Source organism: Sphaerodactylus townsendi, linkage group LG07, assembly GCF_021028975.2.
Source record: "Sphaerodactylus townsendi isolate TG3544 linkage group LG07, MPM_Stown_v2.3, whole genome shotgun sequence".
Classification (NCBI taxonomy): Eukaryota; Metazoa; Chordata; class Lepidosauria; order Squamata; family Sphaerodactylidae; genus Sphaerodactylus; species Sphaerodactylus townsendi.
The window spans coordinates 38,066,346-38,089,878 of NC_059431.1; the positions used below are offsets into that span (position 1 = coordinate 38,066,346).

The window sequence follows — 23,533 nt, forward strand, 5'->3', positions numbered from 1 at the left end:
AATTGGCAGCAAGACAGAAAAGCAGTCTATACAATGCAGAATTCAAATGAGCTCATAAAAATGCAAACCTTACCCATCTGAATAGAAATTTCTCCAATTGCCCAGGTGGCATTGTTACACACAGAAATGAACTCAGGATTTAGGTTGGTTCCCAAAATTGGCATAAAATCCGCTAGAGGAAAAAACACAAAGAAGGCCACACCATTAGTGTTTACCCATACCACAGCTGCACAAGTGCATACCCTCAGCTTAACTTAGGGGACTTTCGCACATGCAGAATAATGCGCTTTAAATTCACTTTCAATGTACTTTGCAGCTGGATTTTACTGTGCGGAACAGCAAAATCACTTGCAAACAATTGTGAAAGTGGACTGAAAGAGCATTATTCTGAATGTGCGAAAGTGCCCTCAAATGAGAAAGCTCCTGAAGAGTGGCTACATTTTTAATATCCGAATCCCCCTCACCCAATCGAATTACATGAGGTCTATCTAAAAATGATTATACAACTATTTAAAAGGCTTTTTCATCTGTTTGTTTTTTTACACTAGTAGGACTTCATACCATAAAAAACCCCTCACATTTTGCAGAAGAAACAAGATCATGGAAGGAATCTCTTCCTTCCAACTCCCAATTTGAGTTGTAAGATTTTATTTGGTTGCATACCAGATTTTTAAAATCTATTTGGTATTGTTATTACTCTGTTGGAACCCAAATTTGTTTGTATTTTTTCCTCTTTTAACAGATGTTTGTAATAAAGTTTAGAATAACAAAAAAAAAGAGAAGGAATCATTTCTTCTACCCAGGAAAGCTGTTCCCGGCTATGAAAGCAACTGAACTGAAAGCAACAAAGAACTGAAGTGGTGGATGGAAATTAAGATTCAGCTGTTTTCATTACTGTCCAGTTGTCCAAAGGAAAATGGAAAAAGTTGCCTTTTGTTAATCATCCTTTCCCTGAAGGGCTGAAAGCCCAAAGCCACAATGTCTGAACTATGGCAATTCAAACCAATGCCACTGTCCTTCACCTTAAGCTCCCAAGTTTCACCTACACTTGGGAGATCCTTAAACATACTATTCATATTTGGACTGCAATAATGAAGAAGGGTAGTGGGATCAAGAATCTGCTCTGCACACTTTCGTGGGACCTGCCAATGTGGTAGCATCCCTTCCCATTCATGGCAGAGCAACCATCACCTTGCCTCTTGGCAAAGCCCCCATCATTTTATTAGGGCGAGTCTCTGATCTGGGTGAGTTACAGACAAAAAAGAGAAAAGAAAAAGAATCCACCACATCATGTGTTACCTTCTACAGGTAAGATAAAATGCAAGGCAAATGTTTGATACAGAGTTCCATTCCACTCCCATAACAGGGAGAAAAAACTTTCATATGAAAAGGATCTAATTTAACCACTTCATGAACAAAAAATAGTGCGCTTAAAAGACTGCAATTTAACAAACTCTACACACAACTCTAATTAGCTGACCTCAGGTCAGAGGTGGCAATAACCAACAATGAACATTTCTTGATGTAGTTCAAAGAGATAGTTCACTTTCTGGTTCGTATCTTGTATTAGCGAGGTTAGCAAACTATTCTCCTTTTTGGATGTTATCACAGTGTTTTTCATAGACAAATGTTTTAGGGAAAATGTAATTCCTTGCATGAGGGAACTGAAAAACTTGAGCTGGTCACCATGGCTGCTGTGATATGAGAAGTCCTTAGTTCAAGTGTCATCTGCACCATAAGCACCCTCAGTGCCCTGAGGCAAGCCTCTTTCTTTCAGCATCAGCACCCTGCCCCTGATAATGGGAGAAATAACCCTGGCCTATTTTACAAGGATAACAAGATAATGTCCATGAATCACCATAAATGCCAAATATTATTATTTCCGGGGACCCTGAAAGGAACTACTCTCACGGAACGTGCTGAGGTACACGAAAGAACCTACAGTCTCTTCCAAACTTGTTAACAATGGCAATGCTTCTCTTTGTCACATACCAATGCAAGGCTTCACATGCTGAAAACACGCTTTTGTCAGATCACCTAGCAATGCAAAAGAACTCTGTCGCACTTCAGGCATTTTATCCTAGAACAGAAAAAAATGAAAGCCAGTTGATTTCCCTTGACAAGGTCTTATTTGGAAAGAGGAAAAGAAAACAAACAAGCCATCTGCCTTACCTGCATGCACTGGTACATTAATGTCAGGATATTGCTCCGAGCCACCAGCTGCTCAATGTTGCCTCCAAGTCCTTCCGCTAAACCGCTAAGTAAATCGAGAGCCACAATCATGAAGTCTTTATCTGGAGCTTCATACTGGTCTGGCTGAGCATTGTGCAACTGCAACAAAAACAACACATAAGAGGCTTTGTTATGCCACACACAACATTCATTTTTTTGCTATTTACTTTAAGCCAACAGGACTGACTGAAGGACATTCTCTCTCTTTAGTTTACTGACACTGACAAATGAATTGGGGGTTAATGCCTTCATTGGTTTAAAGAACAACAAAAACAATACCATGGCTTGTGCAAGAGTCTTCTGTACCAGGTTTACACAGCGCTGGTACACAGGTTCACAGTATGGAAGGAAGCCAGATTGCAAGGCAGTGGCAACCGAAGATAGGCACTGAAATAAAGAAGGCAACACTGAAATTGACATCTCTTTTACTCACTCTAATCAAACATTACACTGAAGGAGAATGTGGATGCTGTTCTAAGGACATTACTAGGCCCTCAAGGCCACTTCCGCACATGCAGAATAATGTACTTTTAATCCACTTTACAGCTGGATTTTACTGTACGAAATAGCAAAATCCTCTTGCAAACAGTGGCCTACAGGAGCAGGAGTGGCATAGTGGTGAAGAGCAGGTGTACTCTAATCTGGAGGAACCGGGTTTGGTTCCCTGCTCTGTCGCCTGAGCTGTGGAGGCTTATCTGGGGAATTCAGATTAGCCTGTACACTCCAACACATGCCAGCTGGGTGACCTAGTCACAGTTCTTCTGAGCTCTCTCACTCCCACCTACCTCACAGGGTGTTTGTTGTCAGGGGGAAGGGAAAGGAGTCTGTAAGCCCCTGTGAGTCGCAGGAGAGAAAGGGAGAATATAAATCCAGCTCTACTTCTTCTTCAAACAATTGTGAAAGTGGATTGAAAGTGCATTATTCTGCATGTCTGGAAGGGGCCTAAGTGAAGTATTCATTTTGACATGCTAGAGGCTTTTCTACAACACTGTTAAAAAGTAAAGGCCTATGCAAGAACAGGGTCATTACTGACCCATTGGGTGACGTCACATCACAACATTTACTAGGCAGACTATATTTACAGGGTGATTTGTCATTGCCTTCCCTAGTCATCTATACGTTACCCCAAGCAAGCCAGTACACGTTTAACCAACCTCGGAAGGTTGGAAGGCTGAGTCAACCTTGAGCTGACTACCTGAAACCAACTTCAAGTTCAGGTCATGAACAGAGCTATCACCACAATATTGAAACTTATCACTCTCATATTTACACCCCCCCCCCCCAAAAAAAAATTTAGAAAATGAAACTCTGGAGAATGTTCCCCTCCAAAGAGATGGCGGATAATGCCCCAATGAATTTTCATTAGGAAAAGAATTAGCTGTATCTGGGTGTAAGAGAAGAGAGACGTTTTGGAATTATACCCCTTTTCTCAATTGTAAGGAATCTCAGAGCAGCTTACAAACTCCTTCCCTTCCTCTCCCCACAACAGACACCTTGTGAGGTAGGTTGCACTGAGAGAGTTCTGAGAGAACTGTGACTAGCTCAAGGTCACCCAGGAGGCTTCATGTAGAGGAGTGGAGAAACAAATCCAGTTCACCAAATTGGAGTCCACCACTCTTGTGGAAAAGCAGGGAATCAAACCCTGTTCTCCAGATTTGAGTCCACCTCTCTTAATTACAACACCACATTGGCTCTCTGTAACAACTACCCACCAGACTGGAAGTTTACCCGTATTACATAGCTTCCACCAAAAGTACTCTTGTATCATTTGAAAGAACAGTTCTGGTGGTGGGACATATGGTTTCCCAATGAGTAGTAACACAGATGTGCTACATAACTTGCTTTTTAAAAGGCTAACTTTATATACCTATAAAAAGCTCACAATAATGTGATGACTTGTCAGAGCAATGAGTTTGTATTTGAAGACCCAATGGCAAAACTCCAGCCATAAATCATACTGCAACGAATACTACTACAGCCCAAGTAACTCAGAAATAAGTTCCACTGAGTTCAACGGGACTCACTCTCAAGTAAGCATGAAGAGGACTGGAGCTTTAATTTCTACATATTCTCTTGCAAGTAACTGCAACTAAGAAGTATCAAAAAGGACTACAGAATTTTGATTAAGCAGAAACACTTACCTCTAATAAAGGGAAAAGATCTTTATCTTCATCCTTCAACATGTTCCATTTCTGGATCAGCGGAGGCATAAGCATTTGAATATATTCCTACAAACAGCAAAGAAAAGTTGTGCAGTTACTTGAGAACTGCAAATTTAATAAATCATAAGTCTTCCCCTGCCAATTTATTGAACAGATTTATCCCGGTATTTCTGTGCACAAAGATGCACTTTACTCACAACAGCATGCTATAATATGCATTTCAATAATGAAATCTCAACAATGAAACCTACATATATTAAATGTAGGACTCCCAGAACGGCATCACTAAAAAAGGTTTACAAATTATTGTTTGTGGTTTGTAATGGGCATTGAAATCAGTCATCAGTATTTAAATGTAGTTAAAATTAATATGAAAGCACAAGGACTGCAATTAGGAAGGAGGAAGTCAGAAAGAATATCTGTAACGGTTATTCATCTAGTGGTATTCTGTTCTCCAACTGCTGCCACAGACAAGTTCCTTTGAGAGGTAAGTGAACCCATACAAGTAAGTGTCAGAGTGCACAGTGGGGAAGGAGGGAGGGATGTGTGCCTGCACAGAAGACCATTCAATGAACATTTACAGGTATGTGAAACGTTGTTTTTCATCTTCGTGGTCTTATGTGCCGTCCCACAGGGGACAGTAGCAAGAGAATCACTTTGGAGGTGGGGTGAGAGAGTGAATGAAGCCCACTCTCACTGAACCAAAACAGAACCTGCACCTTTGGAACAGATCACACTGTTTTGTTACCATGTCACTTGAACAGGCTCTGTAACACTGCTCTCCCCACAGCTGCATTGCTTCTGGTGCATAATACCAGACATAATACCAGTCAATGGATTACACCATGTTGCTGCCCTTCAGATGACTCCGATATCAACATGTGCAGTAAATGCAGCTGAGGACGCTTGTGCCCAGATGGAGTGCCCATGCACAATGATGTGGCAGTCAACTTGGGTTATGATGTACATCTTGTAGATAGCCTTGGATACTCATTTAGACACTGTTTGAGTTCAGACTGCATAGCCCTTGCATAGTCCAGCAAAACAAACAAAAGTTTGATTTACATGAAAGTTTCTTGTTCTGTCCAAATAGAATAGAAAGGCTCTTGTTGCAACTATATAGGACACGCTCTGCATCTGATGAAAGATGGGGAAAAATATGGAGAGGACAATGCCCTAGCTCAAATGAAAGGCCGATACCATCTTGGGCAGGTGCTTCACACAAAGCACTGCCCTATCTGAGTGGATCGTGGTAAAGATGGATCAGTGCTCTTAAATCCTCCTAGCTGACATGAGGGCTCCTAGAAATACCACCATTTACAAAAGGTCAGTCAAATCACAGGATGACATAGGCTTGAATGGCTTACTAGGCAAATGCAAAGGATTTCTGGAACTCGACCTATAGCGGGAAGATTTGCTGGATACCTGCCAGGATGAGTCTTGAGAATGATCTCGCAGAGGAGTAATGGTCAGTGGCACTACCACGTGGACCAATGGGGATTTATGAGATCTCTCATCTCACTCAGCCACTCAAGGCATAGGGTGCTCCACTGGTGCATGGCAGGACTAACTCCAACAAGACAACAAATGGCAATGCTTGCTTGAAAGGGCAATGCCATCCCTAGAAGAATCACAGTCTCTCCGACTACCTGAGGAAGGTAAACTACAGCACCAAGTAAACTTGGAGTCAAAAGGCAAAAGAGGCTGGCGACTTTCGACATCTTGGCACTGCCTGGTCTTGGCACCATCTTGAATGGCAGCAGCTGGCAAATCTCAGCAACAAGAGGACAACTATGTTGGCACATTTCCCCTGGAGATCCCAGATGACGCCATGGGGAGTCACCCCTTAGACAGGAGTGCTCTGCAGAAGTAGGGGGGTCATCTACTGAATGGCAGGGACTTATTGTTCATCTCCACAACATCAGAATGGGAGGACAAGCTAATGCATTGACTGGGCGATCTGCAAGGGGTGTCCTTGCTCGAAGGAAAGCAACAACCCATGCCAAACTTCTTGGAGACTCAGAGTATGACCCCTTGGCAAAGCTGGCTACTTCCTCAGTGGAGATCTGGAAGCCAACCTTCAGACATGGATGGAGGATTTGCAGTGAGGGGAGTGTTCCCTCTCTGCAGGTTTGGATCATGTCTTAGCCTTCAGCAAAGCGGGTAGGGAGAGGATCCTGTCAACCTGCCCCAAAGTGGATGGTCAGAGTGTTTGGAGCCAAAACAACTGAGGGGGTCTTACTCAACTTACCCCTGGATCGTAGGGAACTATTTGGTGCCAAGGAGCATTCATACAAGATAGAATTAAGTCACAATGCCCGAACAAGGTGGGCACAGACCTTGCATGGGGCTGGGATACATCCCTCAAAAGGCAAAGACAGACAGACCACATGGCTGTTATTCTTTGCCATTTTCACTATGCACTTGGTGCACTTCTGAAAAGAGCTGAGCCCCTTTTTTCCATGTTGAACTTGAAGGAATAATCCACTAGGCTGACAGAAAAAAGGAACACCAAAAGCACATGTCCTCTCAACATGGCAGTGAAAAGGGAACTGAGGGAATTGCTCCTTCCCCCATCGACCTCGCAACTGTTTTGGCAGAAAATTTTTCTGCCCATGGCTCCAGGGGAAGGGAGAACTCTGTTGCTACAGGAATGCCTGAAGAAAAGCTTGATATTTTTCTCCATAGCAGGCCTGAGCATGGGAAGTTCCCATTAAGGATTGCACATAAGACCACAAAGATGAGTGATCCTTTCCACAAACTGTACTTCTAGTTTGGGATGAAAGAACTGAAGCTAAACAAGGCTGAAATGTGGGGTGTTTTTTTCAAAGCACTAAAATAACCCACAATTTTATATTTTATTTTGCTGGAGAGCCATGAGCAGTTTTATCTTAACAAAAAGGAAGCAGTACTTACTGGTTTGTTTAGATGATGGCCTACAGAATCTGCTAAAGTTCCTATGGCATCGTAAAGAATGAGCAGATTCTTATGCTGGTATTTACTAAAAGCAAAGACCAGAGTATCAAGTATATAAGCAAGATAAGGAACAAGTTCCGTACAAGCCTCCTCTTCTAGAGTAGCAAAGGCACTGAAAATAGAAATAAAAATATTCACTCTACAGATGGAAATACACCCATTTTCTTGAAGACAAAGTCCTTTAAAGAAATGGTTAATATGTAAAAAATGTAATGATCCCTCCACCAAAAAACACAGAAAACCACTCTAACAATTTTACCCAAAGAGCTGTTCACTTAACAAGCAGAATCTTGTGTCTGGAATTTTCACTGCACAAAACTAATATTTTGTGACGTACCTGCAGGCAGCTTCTTGTACTCTCTTGTTGCTATCAAGGATACGCTTTAGCAACTCAGTCATTAATGGCTTCAAGTACGTGTCTGGGGGTTGACTGACTACCCAGTGTGCATAGCGGCTAAGAGTCCAGCAAGTAATGGAGCGCACAAGAGCCTTTTTATCTGAGAGGCACTGAATAAGGTGAGGGATTAGCTCGGGAAGATATGGTATCATGCCCTGCATGCAACCTGTAAAAAGATGGTGCCAATTAGAAATGCCCTGCTAAACCAACATCTCCACACCTAGATAAAATAGCAAAGGCAACATGGAGGAAAAGTACATCATGGGTCCCTCAACTTATACAAGTTTGACAATATATGAACCAAAGTAATACATTTTGATGTGTACTTTGCTAAAAGAAAAAATAGGGTAGTGCTCAATTCCCATTCCATATCTACAGAAAACCTACTCTGGTATCTGCAAAAACAATATGCAATGTGATTTTTTAAATCTGTTCCCTGGTTAAGGAGAGAAAATGCAAATTTCAGTGGTCACAGTAAAATGATTACAGATCAAGCAGGATATCAGCCTAGTAATTGTTCAGAATATTCAGTGCTCTCTTCCCCATCTTCCTTCATGTGGCTAAAAAAATTCTATCCAACCATCTCTGGCTTTCTCTAAAGCAAGATGGGGGCAGGCAACATCATTGCCACATAATATACTACTCACATCCTATCCAGCAGCAAATTCTATCCCTCTTTACCCCCCAGTCATCCTTAAAGATGGTAGGTCAGCTAACAGGGAAGAAGTGCTAGCTACTCTGACATCTGGGTGGCTGCCACAGCCAGCATCACATTACACAGAACAGGGTACTGGGGAGGAACTAGGCTAACAGTCAGTAGCTATAAATCCAAGTTATTCTCAGTTACAGGGCACAACTTAAATCTAATGCAGTTGTATTTTACAACTCCAACTTACTTGACGTCACATTACCATCTCAACCACCATTTCAAATAAATGCATACTGTCATTAACCAAATCTCTTCCTACAGTTCTTATGCCAGATCATCTATCTCTAGATAAATATCAGAGACTCTCTATATCTATGATCTCAAATAAGTTTATTTTACAACATGGCTACCTTGTTTTCTTATAGGTACTTGAAGATTATAAAAACACTGCACCATAATTGGATAGTTCAAGAGAATTGATGATGCATAACATCTTAGCCGGAGAGTGCCAGAATCTGCTGAAGCCCCCCACAACAATTTGAAAAAGCTGAAAGTTTGAAGTTACAGCATTTTTACCTCCCTGAAACTACTTCTCATACACAAAAATGAACAACATTCCACAGATAGCAAAATCTAAGTTGAGCTGCGCAGGAAAACCTCCCTTGGTTCATAAAAGTTTTGATACATCTTCCTGAATAACATCTGCAAAACTTATACTTGGCTATTCTTTTTAGCATCAAGAGATTCTGCATGAAATGTGAAATTGAAAAAAAAAACTTTTAATAGTGCCCATGGAGATGACAGTTCTATGCACACTCTTTCTACCTAAGTGGCCATTACATATACTTTATATGCAATCTAATCAACTTAAATTTCATTTGGAAGAAAATGTGCTTTGAAATTATAAAACCAGGACTTGGACAGTAATTTTAAACATCCTCAGGACAACTTCAAATACACCTTTCAGGTGATCCCAGTACAAAAAAAAAGTCTGCGGAAGGAAGCCAATGAATTTCAATGCATATTTTCTCAATGCAATGATGGGTTGGATCCCAAAACACTACACAGGAAAGGTTTGCTCAAGGACTGCATCCTTCTTACCTGCTCTTTTCTTCTAAACCTTCCCCCTCCCTGAATACAACCAGAAAAGGCTTCTCTTGCATGTCTGGGCATCCTCAGAAACAGTGAAGGGGATGAAGCTTGAGTAGGACATCTATGGAAATCATAGATGCCTCCCATTCCAAAAAGCACAGAAGAAACTTCGTGATCGAAGACATCTTTGAATCCAACCCAGCATTACTAGCCCCTGCCTAAGAGAAATGTGCCGCTATTGTCGAAGAATGGACACAGTGTGCAACAGACTTCCTTCTGTGATACACCTCTGAAGATGCCAGCCACAGATGCAGGCGAAACATTAGGAACAAGATCCCACCACAACCAATGTGCTGCTATGTTTATGGGAATGTCAGGCCAGTTTAGTAAAGCTGTTTTGGGTCTCTTACAAAAATAAATGCAGCGTTATGAATGCATAAAATTCTTGGCTTAGAAACAGGAACACAGCTTACGTATTCAACGAGAAGGCTTACAGTGGCAACCACAAATGTAAACAGGCAAGGCTGAGATTATAAAACTCCAACCTTGTAATCTACCCATAGGCTTACCTTCAGCAATTGCTCCTAGAACCAGGATGCCTGATTCTTTGACGACCCATTCCGGATGAAAAAGCAATTCTTTCAGAAGGGGTAAAATGTGTGGCAGCAATTCATCACGGAATACATTGGCAAGTACATCAAGGGCAGCAGCAGAACACTTCCCTGAAGGCAAAAAATCAACGCTTTTGTGAGCAACCTATTTTAGTTAGAGACTGCATAGATACATTTCACTGGAACATTTCCCAAGGGTTCAAAGAAGAAGAAGAGGAGTTTGGATTTATATCCCCCCTTTCTCTCCTGCAGGAGACTCAAAGGGGCTGACAATCTCCTTGCCCTTCCCCCCTCACAACAAACACCCTGTGAGGTGGGTGGGGCTGAGAGAGCTCCGAGAAGCTGTGACTAGCCCAAGGTCACCCAGCTGGCATGTGTGGGAGTGTACAGGCTAATCTGAATTCCCCAGATAAGCCTCCACAGCTCAGGCGGCAGAGCGGAGAATCAAACCCGGTTCCTCCAGATTAGATACACGAGCTCTTAACCTCCAGTGGCTGCTGCTCCCCCTTTATACCCCCCTTTCTATTCTGTAAGGGGGTTACAAATTTCTTTCCCTTTCTTTTGAGATAGATGGGGCTGAGAAAGTTTCAAAGAACTGTGACTAGCCCAAGGTCACCCAGCAGGAATGTAGGAGTGGGGAAACAAATCAGGTCAGATAAAAGTCCATTGCTCATGTGGAATAGTGAGGAATCAAATGCAGTTCTCCAGATTACAGTCCACCTACTCTTAACCAGTACACCATGCTGGCTCTCAGGTTTTTAGGTTCAAGTGGTCAATTGCGTACTCAATACTATACAGAGTATCATCAGCAACTTAAAACAAGCTAAAAAAACCCTTGTCTTGGGTAAAGAGATGTTAATTCTCTGTGACATGAGGTACAGCTATTACGTGTCTGTATGGAAAACTTTGTCTCTGAGAAGAGGGAAGTGAGCAGACTGTGTCCTCGCAAAGTGTGAAATGGATGAAACCATTATCTGCCTTAGCCAAAGCAGAGTGACAAGGCTACAATATGCTTCTCCTCTCTTAATCTTACAGAATGAGGTAATGAGGAAAATGCACACAGAAGACATCCTGTCCACTCCTGCATGAAGGCAGCCGCCTGGACTAATGACCATCTCCATGTCTGTAGCCATGCAGTGCAAATTTTGAATCAGTCACTGAAGAAACTGTCAGTCATGACCAAGAGTAAAGATGGACACCAGGGGTCACAAACCGAGGGACCACTCTTTTGGGTGAATATGCACATGTGTTTGGCACTACAGCGTATCTTGTGATTTTGCAAAAGAGAAGTCTTTTTAATGTAGTGTAAGAAAGAAGTCTTTCTACTGTAATGAGTGAGGAAGAGCTCTGCTCACCTAAGATATGACTGTTGAGATAGTTGAAGGGAGCACCAAAAAATAATTTCTAGTGTATTTCTCAAAATTTGACAATACTCTTCAGTGACTGATTCAAAATTTGCACTACACTGCTGCAGACAAGGAGATAGTCTCACTTCATGCGACGGAATAGCTAGCCACCATTTCAGTAAAGGAACTTGATTGGGAATCCGCTCTCCCCTCGCTTACTTATGTGCTAGCTGGGTGCAGAGTTCCCCTCCCGCTGTTGGCTCCAGCCTCCACGTGAGGCCCAGTCAAGCCCAGTGTGCAACCACCACCTTGTATCAGCTGCACCCACCACCTTGTATCAGAATTCAAAGGTGAAAAACACTGAGTCCAACAATTGCCAGAAACACATTTTCAGGGGGTGAAGTAGGTTGTGGTGGGAGAGGAAAGTAAGGAAATACTGCTCTGCGATCTCCACTTCACTAGCAGTTCTTGTCTAAATCCAGCTTCTAACTTCAGAACAGTCGCTAAAGCTTTCAAAAGGGCAGGAAAAAGAGCAAGCAATAGAGACTCTAGCTACCTGTCTTGATTTTACAATCTTTCATTTAGCAATCTGACTTACTTAAATTCCAGTCAGAAATTGTATCGTCATCATCAAGTTCGTCGTCGTCATCGTCGTCTTCCTCAATACCATCTTCTTCATGCTGCTGAGCGACTGTCCGTGACCGGTGAAATCGGGGCCTTATGTCTTGTTCACTGTCTGGGATGGCTTCATCTTCTTCAACATCTCCCTGTTATCAGAAACCAAACAATAAAATCTAACAATACATTCACCCCTCAAGAATTTTTCCCCTCCTGTCAGAACAAAATCAGTGTTTTAATTATTACATTTTAAATGCTGAATTGATCCTTAAGTTCTCTTACATGTTCTAGAACTTTGGGAACATGATGGATTAAAGATATTTATTTAAACCTGGCACTGGCAATGTTTGGATCTGGGCCTTGGTTAACACAGCTGAAATAGAAGACCAAGAGGGAAAAAAACCTGAAGCATGTTGAATAATGGAATTTAATGGAATTCTAATTTTTAATGGATAGTAATGAACTACAGAAACACTGTTATTAACCAATTTTTAATATTATGATAAAGTTATATTATATATAAAGTTATATATTATAATTATATATTATATAAAGTTATATATTATACGTAAAGTTATATTTCACATGAAATTAATATTATGATAAAATTACAATGAAAGACAAACAGGGCAGCGTGGTATAGTGGTTAGGAGCAAATGAACTCTGATTTAGAGAATCGTTTGATTCCCTGCTCCTCCACATAAGCAGCCGAGTCTTATCTGGTGAACCAGATTTGTTTCCCCACACCTACATTCCTGCTGGGTGACCTTGAGCTAGTCACAGTTATTTGGAACTCTCTCAGCCCCACCTACCTCGTAAGGTGTCTGTTGTGGGGAGAGGAAGGGAAAGGAGTTTGTAAGCCCCTTTGAGTCTCCTTACAAAAGAGAAAGGAGGGTGGTAAAAATCCAAACTCTTCTTCTTCATCATCTGTCTAAAAATTAACCCTCCCGCTGGAAAAGCAAACTGATCTTTCATAGCTTCACACCTCCCCATCTATTATGTAATACAGTACCACTGGTCCTCTCCTTCACAACAAAGAACCTAGAAGAACTTGAAGACAGAATGATGCAAACAAATAACTTTACAGGAAATTACTAATCTCATTCCATTCTGCTCAGCCAAATTTGAAGCCCCAATGAATGTGCCTCTAACTTCAACAAGAAAGCCTCTTCTGCAGAAGAAAGGCTTCATACTTGGCTGAGTGGAACAGTTGGCTAAAAACCAGTCAAGTTTAGTATTTATGTACACACTAAGAAGGTTACATTTATGACATCTGTCAGTAAGGAACAGCATCAAAAATGTCTTTTAAAAAGGTAGCTAACCTAACCATTGATACCTAATTGGCACTCTTACCATGGGGCAAAAAAATGATACTTACTTTTAACAGAATTATATCTATTTCTGAGTATTTCATGCCATTCACTAAAACAGGTATCAACCTACAAAGAAAAAACCTCCATTAACTGATGAGTACCAATTGGAAAAGACAGTGCTAGGAAAGGTGGAAAGCTGCAGGAAAAATGAGATGGCTTACAAGACCTGAGCAAGGCTATTAATGATAGGACATTTTGGAGGACAATGATTCATAGGGTCGTTACGAGTCAGAAATGACTCGACAGCACTTAACATTCACACACACAAACTTATGGCCTTATCTGGGAGGGGCAGGAGGAGAATCCACTTATGGAGGCAGCGCACATACATGCCAATAAATCTGCCCTTCCAGGGTACTTACTCCAGCAGAGAAGAAAATGCCCTGGTGGGCAGATGCTGCAGTGCTCCGGGACGCAGCACAGGGTGCTGCATCAGCATTCCTGCACTGCAGTAGCATGTTAAAGGCGTGCCCAGGGGTGGAGCCGATATTAGTCAGCTTCTAGCCCAGCTTTGTGTCCAGTTACACTGCAGTCCAGGCCTGTCCATTAAGCCCCATGGAGGGCTTTCTGGTGGCTGAGAGGTCCCCCCCCCCCTTTTTCTGCTTTCCCACACTTTCAGAAAGCCCTCTGGAGGCAGCAGCAACTACAGCGCCATCCCCAGCCACCTAGGGATCTGGATTGGGCTGCCCAAAACCCCAAACCTTATTGCCACAACTTTCACTTAAGCAGTTCCAACGGAAGTGGAGAAACATACAAACGTTAGACTAATTCACATAGTACCATGTAACACTATGAGTTTAATATTGCTGTTGGAACTCATACAGGTTTCCAAGAGCCTACGCAAATGAAACATAAAAGAATGTAAATGTTGGATTTGGATGGAAGCATTCTAAATGATATACATACATGCACCCATGCACTTTGCAGAACACAGCCTTAACAACGGTTTGATCCCAATAATTAAGCTTAAAACATGCTATTTGACTATTCCATAGATTATGATAGCTTTTAAAAAACATTTCAACTCCCCCTCCTATTTTCTTTTAACCACCCTCTCCCAATATCGGAACTATGCACTGAAGTCTCTGACATTTTATGTAGTAAAAGTGAAGATAGTGGACTAACAGATGGGGTGACATACTTCCAACAGCAATGGCATGCACACAGTCTCATCAACTGCAGGTATGAGAAAGTGGGCTAGTCACAGTGCCCCTTGGCTGGCCCCAAACAGAAAGATACACCTGTCTCTCGATTTTGCACAAACTGTGACATGCCAGAACATACCAATTATCAGTTAAACTACTGCCAAAAGCACAAAATGATTATGAAAAAGTTTCACTTATATACAGAAAAATCCATACTGATCTTTTTAAAAGGCACTGAGTGAGAACAAGACTAATATACATTATTGATTTGTCAGTGAAGTTTTTTAAAAGTAAACTTACTTGGCCAGATGCCGACACAGCACTTCTTTACAAATGGGCTGCTCAGCCAAAGTTAACCAAAACTCACAAGCTTCCAAAGCTACATTTTCATCTTGGTCCTGTGTCCTTTGTAGCATGTACTACACCCAGCATGAAGAGATATGAAAACATGTATAGTTTTTATTAAAATAATTAATTCAAGTTAACATAGAAATTCACACATCATATCTTGGGTTGTAGCTATAAGTCATAGATACTACTATTTTGCTTCTGGTCACTGAAAGCACATACAATGATTGACTGCACAAAAATGTTGATTTCACAGCAGCTGAATATTCAAGTGCTGAACCATTCCCCTAGGTTTGTATTTTCTCCTTCTTCTTTATCTGTTTAGTCATGTCTGACTCTTGGATACTCTGTAAACCAGTCCTCTCATTTGAAGCATGTCGAATCTGATCCATAGAGTTTTATGGTGAAGGCTTTACGGGGTAGGTCACCAGGTCTTTCCCCAACCCATAGTACTCAGACACATGACCACCACAGTTGGTATGTCATGTGTTGTTACCCACCCAGAACTTATTATTATTAGCCTTCTCATTATTAACCAAAAAACACTGTAGGTGTTCAGGACTAACTGATGAAGCTGACCTCAAAATATGAAACACTGAAATAGTTTTACAACCCCCCCCCCCCGCAGCCATCTATACACTTGCAAACTCTGGGAAAGCATCCAGTTAACCAAGCAGAAGAGTCAAATTGAGAAAATTTTGCCTTCTACCTTCTGAAACCCACATAATTTGCATATACCTCAGTTTACTTCAGTTAATAATTTGGTTTTTATTTCTCATCGTTTGCAATCTGCAGTGTATATTCAGATGGTGTTGAGGTAAATTTTATTTCAAACAGAACTGAAAGGGAATTAGCATATAATTTCAAAAATCCTGTCAAAATTGACAAGATTCTATCGTCTTTATTTTCTTGTTTTTTCTCTGTGGTGTCTCTGCTGTTTTTTGATACTGTCAAAGGGAAAAAGTGCTGATATTTTGTCTTGGCAGCTGGTGGCCTGTTCAACACAACCCCAGTGATTGCTTAAAAAAAATTTGTGTCCTACTTCAGAGTTTCCTACATCTGCATACACACACAAAAGATGGGCAAAGGTATACTTCGGGATGGCTCCCATAGGTGAATTTGTCACTCATCATTTTTCTCCAAACGATAATTACTGAATACAGCTACCCGCTACTCAATTTATAAGAAGTGTTTCTCCACACAATCTCATATACTGGAAATAATGCATGGAATGCAAATAGCTCTCACATGTGGGAACCAGCCATTAGTCTTCTGCTAACATGCTCCTCTCTCTATTTTAAGCCTTAGAAAGTAATTGGAGTATTCAGTCAAAGTATTCAAGCATCCAGACTTTACACAAATGATGGAAAAGGAACCATCACCACACAAAAGCACAGAAGACCATTCAAAAATAATTCTGAGGAACACATTTTACCTAGCCTCAGGCAATACAGTTTTCTTCCTTCACATTTCATATGAACAGGTACAAGAAAGAGTATACAGAAAAATGTAGATTCTTGCCACAGAATAAAACAATATGGAGGACACTCCAAATTTTACCCCACTCACATCTCTACCTCACACACTTTGCACGCAGAAGTGAAGCCTGATTCCATATCTTCCCTTTTTAAGCAAATAGCAAAAGTTACCTCAACAATACTGATCATATGGGGAAGCAAGCGGTCCATTCGAACTTCAAGTAGCATCACCAGAGCCCGACAAACATTTTTACGAACTTCAGGCTCCTCATCCCCAGCCAGTGCAAACAGATTCTGTTAAAGGAAGACAAATATTTTGTTAACTTGTTTAGTACAATTTATTGTACTTTTCCTCCAGAGGTGCAAGGTAGCATACATCTTTTTCCCTGCCTCCACTTGGGCTTCACAACTACCATCCTCTGAAGCAGGTTAGACTGTATGATTGGCCTAAGATTACTCTGCAAGCTTCCACAGCAGAATGAGGGTCTGAACCAGGGTTTTCCATATCTATCCTAGTCCAACACACTAAACAGTATACCATACACACTGTTTTATACAGATCCCAATATTCTGTATGCCTCATGTACCAGATCAAACTTTGATTATTTTCCTTTAACAAAGCACCTATTTCTTCAACAGCAATAGCTCTCATTATCAGGAAAAATGTACGTGGGAAAGCGTTAGTCTGTCCGAACAAAATTCTTCCAGCTACACAAACTACCCAAGTAGGCACAGAGTTGTTGGATTAATTGGAATTTGAAACTAGAGATTCTTGAGTCTGCTTTTCTAACGAAAGCTAGACAAAAAATATGGTTCCAAAACTATAGCACATGAAACGGACCACTACATTAGCTGTTTTCTGGGACGTCTGAACTGCTAGCTCAGTTTTAAAGTTAATGGTTAATTATTGCTGGAGTCTAACTTTTACACATGGTGTTTAATAATTTTTGTACATAAATTGGCTTGAGCTTTAGTAGACTGACAGTGTATCATTTCAGTAGGCTACATACACTATATTACACTAGTACCGTACATTAGGTTTTCCCTTCCTACTGATATTTTGCTGCACTTCAATAATGGGAAATGCTTCATCATAATAAGAAGTGATAAGCTGCTTTTTCAAGGACTTGTCTGGTTCTGACAGCATTCAGTCTCTTGTACAAAAGTGTCTGTGAACAATAAGATATTAAACTAGACTAGAGGGACTGGTCCTCTCTTTCATCAGTGAACTCCTTCCAGGACTTGGAACTAAGATACACATGGCTGTAGCCCTGTACATAAAGGAGAAAATGTCTACAACGGCTATGAGGAAAATACCCACTTATTGCCTCAGGAAAAAATCATAACGTATATAAGACAGCATCTAAACCAGAGGTCCTGTTGGGGGGAGGCAGTCCTTCCCCAAAATTATAAGGATGGAATTTGTCCTCTTCAGTGTTCTTGTCCCAACCAAGGTGGGTGTGTTTTGGACAGCACATGAAAAAAGTGTTCTCACCCGAAATCAGTGCAATGTTTCTGTTGACTGGAAGTGCTGACAGACAGCATTTTTGCTACCATGTTGTGTTATCCAGAATTGTGCCCATCTTTTTGCTGGAGGCCATTCCACTCCGTTCTGAACTGAGCAATAAAGACACCCTGAATAAGTGGTGGAAGGGCAGCCAACAAGGGCAGTACCAACATGAATGGAAGGATCAAGGTGTTCCATTGGACATAGGTTAGGGTAGAAGTGGAGTTGTCATCGTGCCAATGAGCACATAAATCAGAATTCAAAGAACACTGCATTGGAGAACAATGCTGGGCCATGATTTCATGCTTTCTGATTTTACAACTTCCCCATTTCCCCTCCTCCACTGTTTTGGCATGTGTGGGCAGAGCAGGAGACTTAAGTGTGACACTTAAGATAATGAATGAATATAATCAGAGTTTTACATCCACCTAGTTCAGGGGTCAGCAACCTTTACCAATCAAAGAGCCATTTGGACCCGTTTTCCACAGCCACGGAGATCTATGGAGCCGCCTCCGGTTTGGCCCCTCTATTCACCTTTCCTTCCAGTGCTGGAAGGCGGAGGCGCCGGGCAGGTGTCTGCTCCGTGGGGCAGAGAGGGGATGGCGGCCATGGCCTGCCTGGTGCCGCCACCTCTCGCGCTGCGGGAGGCAGCGGCGCCGGGCAGGGAAACCCCTTCTGCTCTGTGGGGCAGAGGGGGGATGGCGGCCGCGGCCTGCCTGGTGCCGCTGCTTCTTGCGCTGAGGGAGGCAGAGACGCCAGACAGGGAAACCCCCTCTATCCGATGGAGCAAGCAGTTGCCTGCTCCGTGGGGCAGAGGGGGGATGCCAGCTGCGGGGATAGCAGAGGGGGGATGGCGGCTGCTCTGGAAGGACATGCCCACGCTACCCTCTAACCTCCTGGGGATGGAAGGTAGTGTTGGGCATATCCCTACAGCCCTCCAGAGAAGCACTGGAAGGAGAGGTGAGTGGAGGGGATGCGAAAAGCAGCGCCCTCACGCATGGAGCAGCCTCTGGTTCGGCCCCTCCACTCACCTTTCCTTCCAGCACTGCTCTGGAGGGAAACGCTGACGCTACCCTCCAACCTTCTGACCACGTGGAGCTGCAGTATAAGGCTGAAAGAGCTGCAGGTTGCAGACCCCTGACCTAGTTAGCTTTTCAAACTGCGATGTCTGTGATGTGAGCCCACAGATAAAAATATTTATTTATTTATTTGTTTGTTTGTTTGTTTGATTATTTTATTAGGCTTTTATACCGCCCCATCCCCAAAGGGCTCTGGGCGGTGTACAGAATATAAAAATAACAGTATAAAACAATCAAACATTGAAGCAGCAGTAAAAACTAAAATTTCAGTTATGCAATACATTGGCGTCCAATTTTCCAGATTAAAGTCCCCGCTCCCCCGAAAAAGGGAGGCACCATTAGCGGTCGGCTATTTACAGAAAAACATTAATCAGGGGCGTAACGAGGCAGCCCTGGGCAAACTGTAGCCCTGGGCAAAACCTGAGTTGGATGCCCCCCACCCCCCACCCCATGGGCGGCCACTCCACCACGACCAAATTTTTTTTTTGCACCAGGACATTGGTGCCTGCAGGGGGTGCATTTTTAGACATATCAGCACCAATATTTCAGCATATCATCAGGAGACTGTCCTTATGCTACTCCCCAAGTTTGGTGAGGTTTGGTTCAAGGAGTCCAAAGTTATGGACTTCCAAAGGGGGTGCCCCTATCCCCCATTGTTTCCAATGGGAGCTAATAGGAGATGGGGGCTACAGTTTTGAGGGTCCATAACTTTGGCCTCCCTGAACCAAACTGCACCAAACCTGGGGAGTGCCATCATCTCCAGATGATACCCTGAAATTTTGGTGCCGATACATCCAAAAATGCACCCCCTGCAGGAACATCCGAGAAATTTGCCCAAGAATCTGCATTCAGTTTTCTGCATTGCTGTCAATGGGGGTTGCAGGCTGTGGGGGGGGGGGGCACATTTCTGAAGGCACAGTCTCAAAACTTTCAGGGTCTCATCAGGTGACTTCCCTAATGATACCCCCCAGTTTTGGTGCTGTTTGGTTCAGGGGGCCAAAGTTATGGACCCTCAAAACTGTAGCCCCCATCTCCTATTAGCTCCCACTGGAAACAATGGGGGATAGGGGCACCCCCTTTGGGAGTCCATAACTTTGGACTCCCTGAACCAAACCTCACCAAACTTGGGGGGTAGCATAAGGACAGTCTCCTGATGATACGCTGAAATTTTGGTGCCGCTAGCCTAAAAACTGCATCCCCTGCAGGCCAAAAATGGAAAACCACTAAAATACCCAAAAATGAACCCAGCATTTTGATGCCCCCCACAAGGTGATGCCCTGGGCAGCTGCCCACCTTGCCCAATGGGCATTACGCCAGTGACATTAATTTCCCAGATGCTGCAGACACTAAAAGGAGAGATACCTACCTCAATAAATGCATCAATGTGCATCATAAGGGCTTGAGTCTTGCTGATGATAAACTGGTTGACGCATGCAACTGCATGGGACCTACAAAAATAAATTGTAAAAGAAGAGGAGTTTGGATGTATACCCACCTTTCTCTCCTGCAAGAAGACTCAAGATGGCTTACAAACTTTTTTCCCTTCTGCTCCCCACAACAGACACTTTGTGAGGTAGGTGGGGTTGAGAGAGTTCTGAATGAACTGTGATTAGCCCAAGGTCACCCCCACAGGCTTCATGTGCAGGAGTGGGGAAACAAATCCAGTTCACCAGATAAGAGTCCACCGCTCATGAGGAGGAGTGGGAATCAAACGTTCTCCATCACTCGTAACCACTGCACCACATCTCAAAATCAAACAAGGTCTCAAATGTACCCAAACCATCTCAAATATTTCCTTTTTCCAGAACAGCTGACATGTCCAAAGGTCTTCTAAGGATTGAGAGTAGCTTCTTAAGTGCTATTCATTAGCACTCTTACCCTCCACCTCTCTACTAACACTGGCACCCACAAAGCTTTACAAACAAAAAGATCCAAAAAATACTAAAAGCAAAAAAAGAAGAAGAAGCAGAAGAAGCAGCAGCAGCAGCAGCAGCAGCAGCAGCAGCAGCAGCAGCCTGGACAACTGCAACAATCCCAAACTTCTCCACTTTCTCCACAGTGCTACCGGAGAGACCAAGGCTGGGAGAAGACACAAAGCTGGTGAAAAGGTCTCCTCAAACCCTAAGGTGGTCCTGCTGGAGCAAACTCTTTAGATGCAGCGTCCCCACTCACTGAAGTTGCCAAACAATCTCAGCAACAGATGTCAGTAGCCACTAGAGGAGAGGACTTCCTTCTCCCAGATCACAGCTCTTAAAGCAGCCCCAGCAGCTCCTTTTTCTTCTGTAGGAGAAATGGCAAGAGTCCTCTCCCCAGCCCCCAGGTCAGGATGTCCTAAACATGGGATCAAACCTCCACACCAGTGGTCTCGAACAAGTGGAAACAAGAGGGTATCATTCAACTAACATTTAAAAAGGTTTAGCTGGCAGCACCGCTCAAATTAACATTTAAAATGATTCTCCATTAAAAATAAACCTCTCCGACTGATGTATCTTTTACTCAAGGAGGGAGAAAGGAATGGCAATCTGTTACCTGATTTTGGGGCTGCTATGCTTGAAGAACTGTAAAAATTTCGGAATCATGATATTGAGAGGTCGCTCTAATACATCGCTATCTAAGATCTCAGCGGAATCTTCACAAATCTTCTGAAGTGCTCCAAATGCACCCTGTAAGAAATATATATTCGGGTATTTTACAGATGCATATAGAGAGATAGACGCTGCTATTTTGCACATCCTTAATTTCTAAGAAATAATTAGACTATCTCGTTCTGAAAACACTGAAACATTCTCCACACCACAACACAATGATTTATTGTGCTGAGCTTGCTCAGAAAGAAGGGCTTTTTGTTGCTTGTGGAAGTAGGGCAATCTGTCAACAGGAACTGCGCCTAGCAGACAAGGTCTTTGAAATTATGATATCATCCAGGAGGAGGAGGTCCTGCTTGCAAGAGAAGTATGAAAATAAAATCTCTCCCTCTCAGCAGCGGTTATAGGAACTAGAGCTGAAACTAGATCCAATATCAATGTGAAATATTTCAGAAAGAAATAACTGAAAAAAACCTGAACTGAGAAAAGTGAACGAGATTTGCCCAGGGATCCCCTAACTATCTCTAACACTTCTGTGCTCATTTGAACATACAAAGCTGACATGTGTCACATTGAATTATTGGTCCATCTGGTCTAGTCGTGTCTACTTGGACTGCCAGTAGCTCTCAGGGACTTGCAAACACCTGTTACGTGAGAAGCCAAGAACTGAACTTGGAGCATATGGAAGTAGTATGGAAACAGGAAGGAAGTAGTACTGACATGCAGTTTACTGCCAGGCAAAATGCAACTTCACATAAGAACAAAAGAGGCAGGCAGGTGTACTTAGGATACCAGCAACAAGAAGCTGGCAAATGTTCATATCCTTTTCTACTGAAAAACAGCAGCATTGTTGACTGTAATCATTGCTAGGGAGACCCCAATTAACCTCTCAAGAACAGTCTATGAAAGTATATTTCCCCTAAGGCAGTTCAATTAATTTTTCTATAAATTATTAATTCAGATTTTTTTTCTGGGACTGCCCAAGAATATGCTTTCTGCTTCCCAGATAGGGCTGGCTGGGGCTATCAGACTTTCCCTCCTGGATGACATCATTGTATCTCTGAACCTGTCTGCTATCAGAAAGTAAACCAATCGCGGCAATTGCCACCATCACTTGTCAAGAGAAATGCTACACTAGAAAAGCATGCTAGAGTGCTTTTATTTCTGCAGGCATCTACGATGGAGAAAGGAGGCACAGTTTTTAAAAAGTATCACGCACCTACTTTTAAAGTCAGGGACCAATTAATGTCTCTAGCACTATTTATTTTAAACTGAAGCACTACATAGTATTTGCTGCTTTGGTATAGGCTTGCAGTCAAGCTGAATAGACAATTTAAACACTGCAATTAGCAGTTTCTTAACTCCAGTGAAAAGCAGACTCTTTTAAAATTAGTGAATACTAAAAAATTGTGTGCAAGCTTTCTCTCTAAAAATCCACTTGGTTAGAAGATCATGTAATGCACACTTATTTAGATTTTAAATATCGGGCCCCGAGATTTCCGGAACCTAGATATCCTGCTTCAATTCGCCCATCATCCCCTAGAAATGTTGTATCACTGAAGGAGATGTGATAATAAATTTGCATGTACAAGTGCAAGCTTACGCACTTATCCCTTGATGTCAGATGACACAAATACATGTGGTAATACAATGGCATGAGAAACTGCATTTAAATACTTGGGATTCATATAAATGGTATTTGGAAGCCAGGGTGTCCATTGTACTCAAACATTTCCAATATTTTTCCTGTCTTACAATTTGTTTCCCTCTTACAGACTCACTCTTACCAGCAAAATTATTCTGGGCATTTTATAGAAAAAGTCCGATTTTTCCTAGGTAAAAATAGCACGACTATTGTACTGATAAGGTAGAAAACTGTAACAAAGTATCAGTATAATATAATTGTAATACAGTTTAAATCTAAATTACCTCCCA

At 42.3% G+C, this 23,533-nt stretch overlaps 1 protein-coding gene across 2 annotated transcripts in view; it reads right to left on the reverse strand.

The window, feature by feature from the left end:
- TNPO1 (transportin 1) overlaps nt 1-23,533 on the reverse strand; it is a 74,726-nt gene that overhangs the window by 16,880 nt on the left and 34,313 nt on the right. For both annotated transcript variants that reach the window (XM_048502916.1, XM_048502917.1), the window contains exons 6-19: nt 21,543-21,676; nt 20,380-20,461; nt 16,599-16,721; nt 14,902-15,020; nt 13,462-13,522; nt 12,064-12,232; nt 10,078-10,230; nt 7,708-7,933; nt 7,311-7,482; nt 4,374-4,460; nt 2,512-2,619; nt 2,173-2,331; nt 1,993-2,080; nt 74-172 (exon numbers count right to left, since the gene is read on the reverse strand). In XM_048502916.1, coding sequence (XP_048358873.1) covers nt 74-172; nt 1,993-2,080; nt 2,173-2,331; nt 2,512-2,619; nt 4,374-4,460; nt 7,311-7,482; nt 7,708-7,933; nt 10,078-10,230; nt 12,064-12,232; nt 13,462-13,522; nt 14,902-15,020; nt 16,599-16,721; nt 20,380-20,461; nt 21,543-21,676 — 1,780 coding nt within the window. The remainder of the gene's footprint in view (nt 1-73; nt 173-1,992; nt 2,081-2,172; nt 2,332-2,511; nt 2,620-4,373; nt 4,461-7,310; nt 7,483-7,707; nt 7,934-10,077; nt 10,231-12,063; nt 12,233-13,461; nt 13,523-14,901; nt 15,021-16,598; nt 16,722-20,379; nt 20,462-21,542; nt 21,677-23,533) is intronic.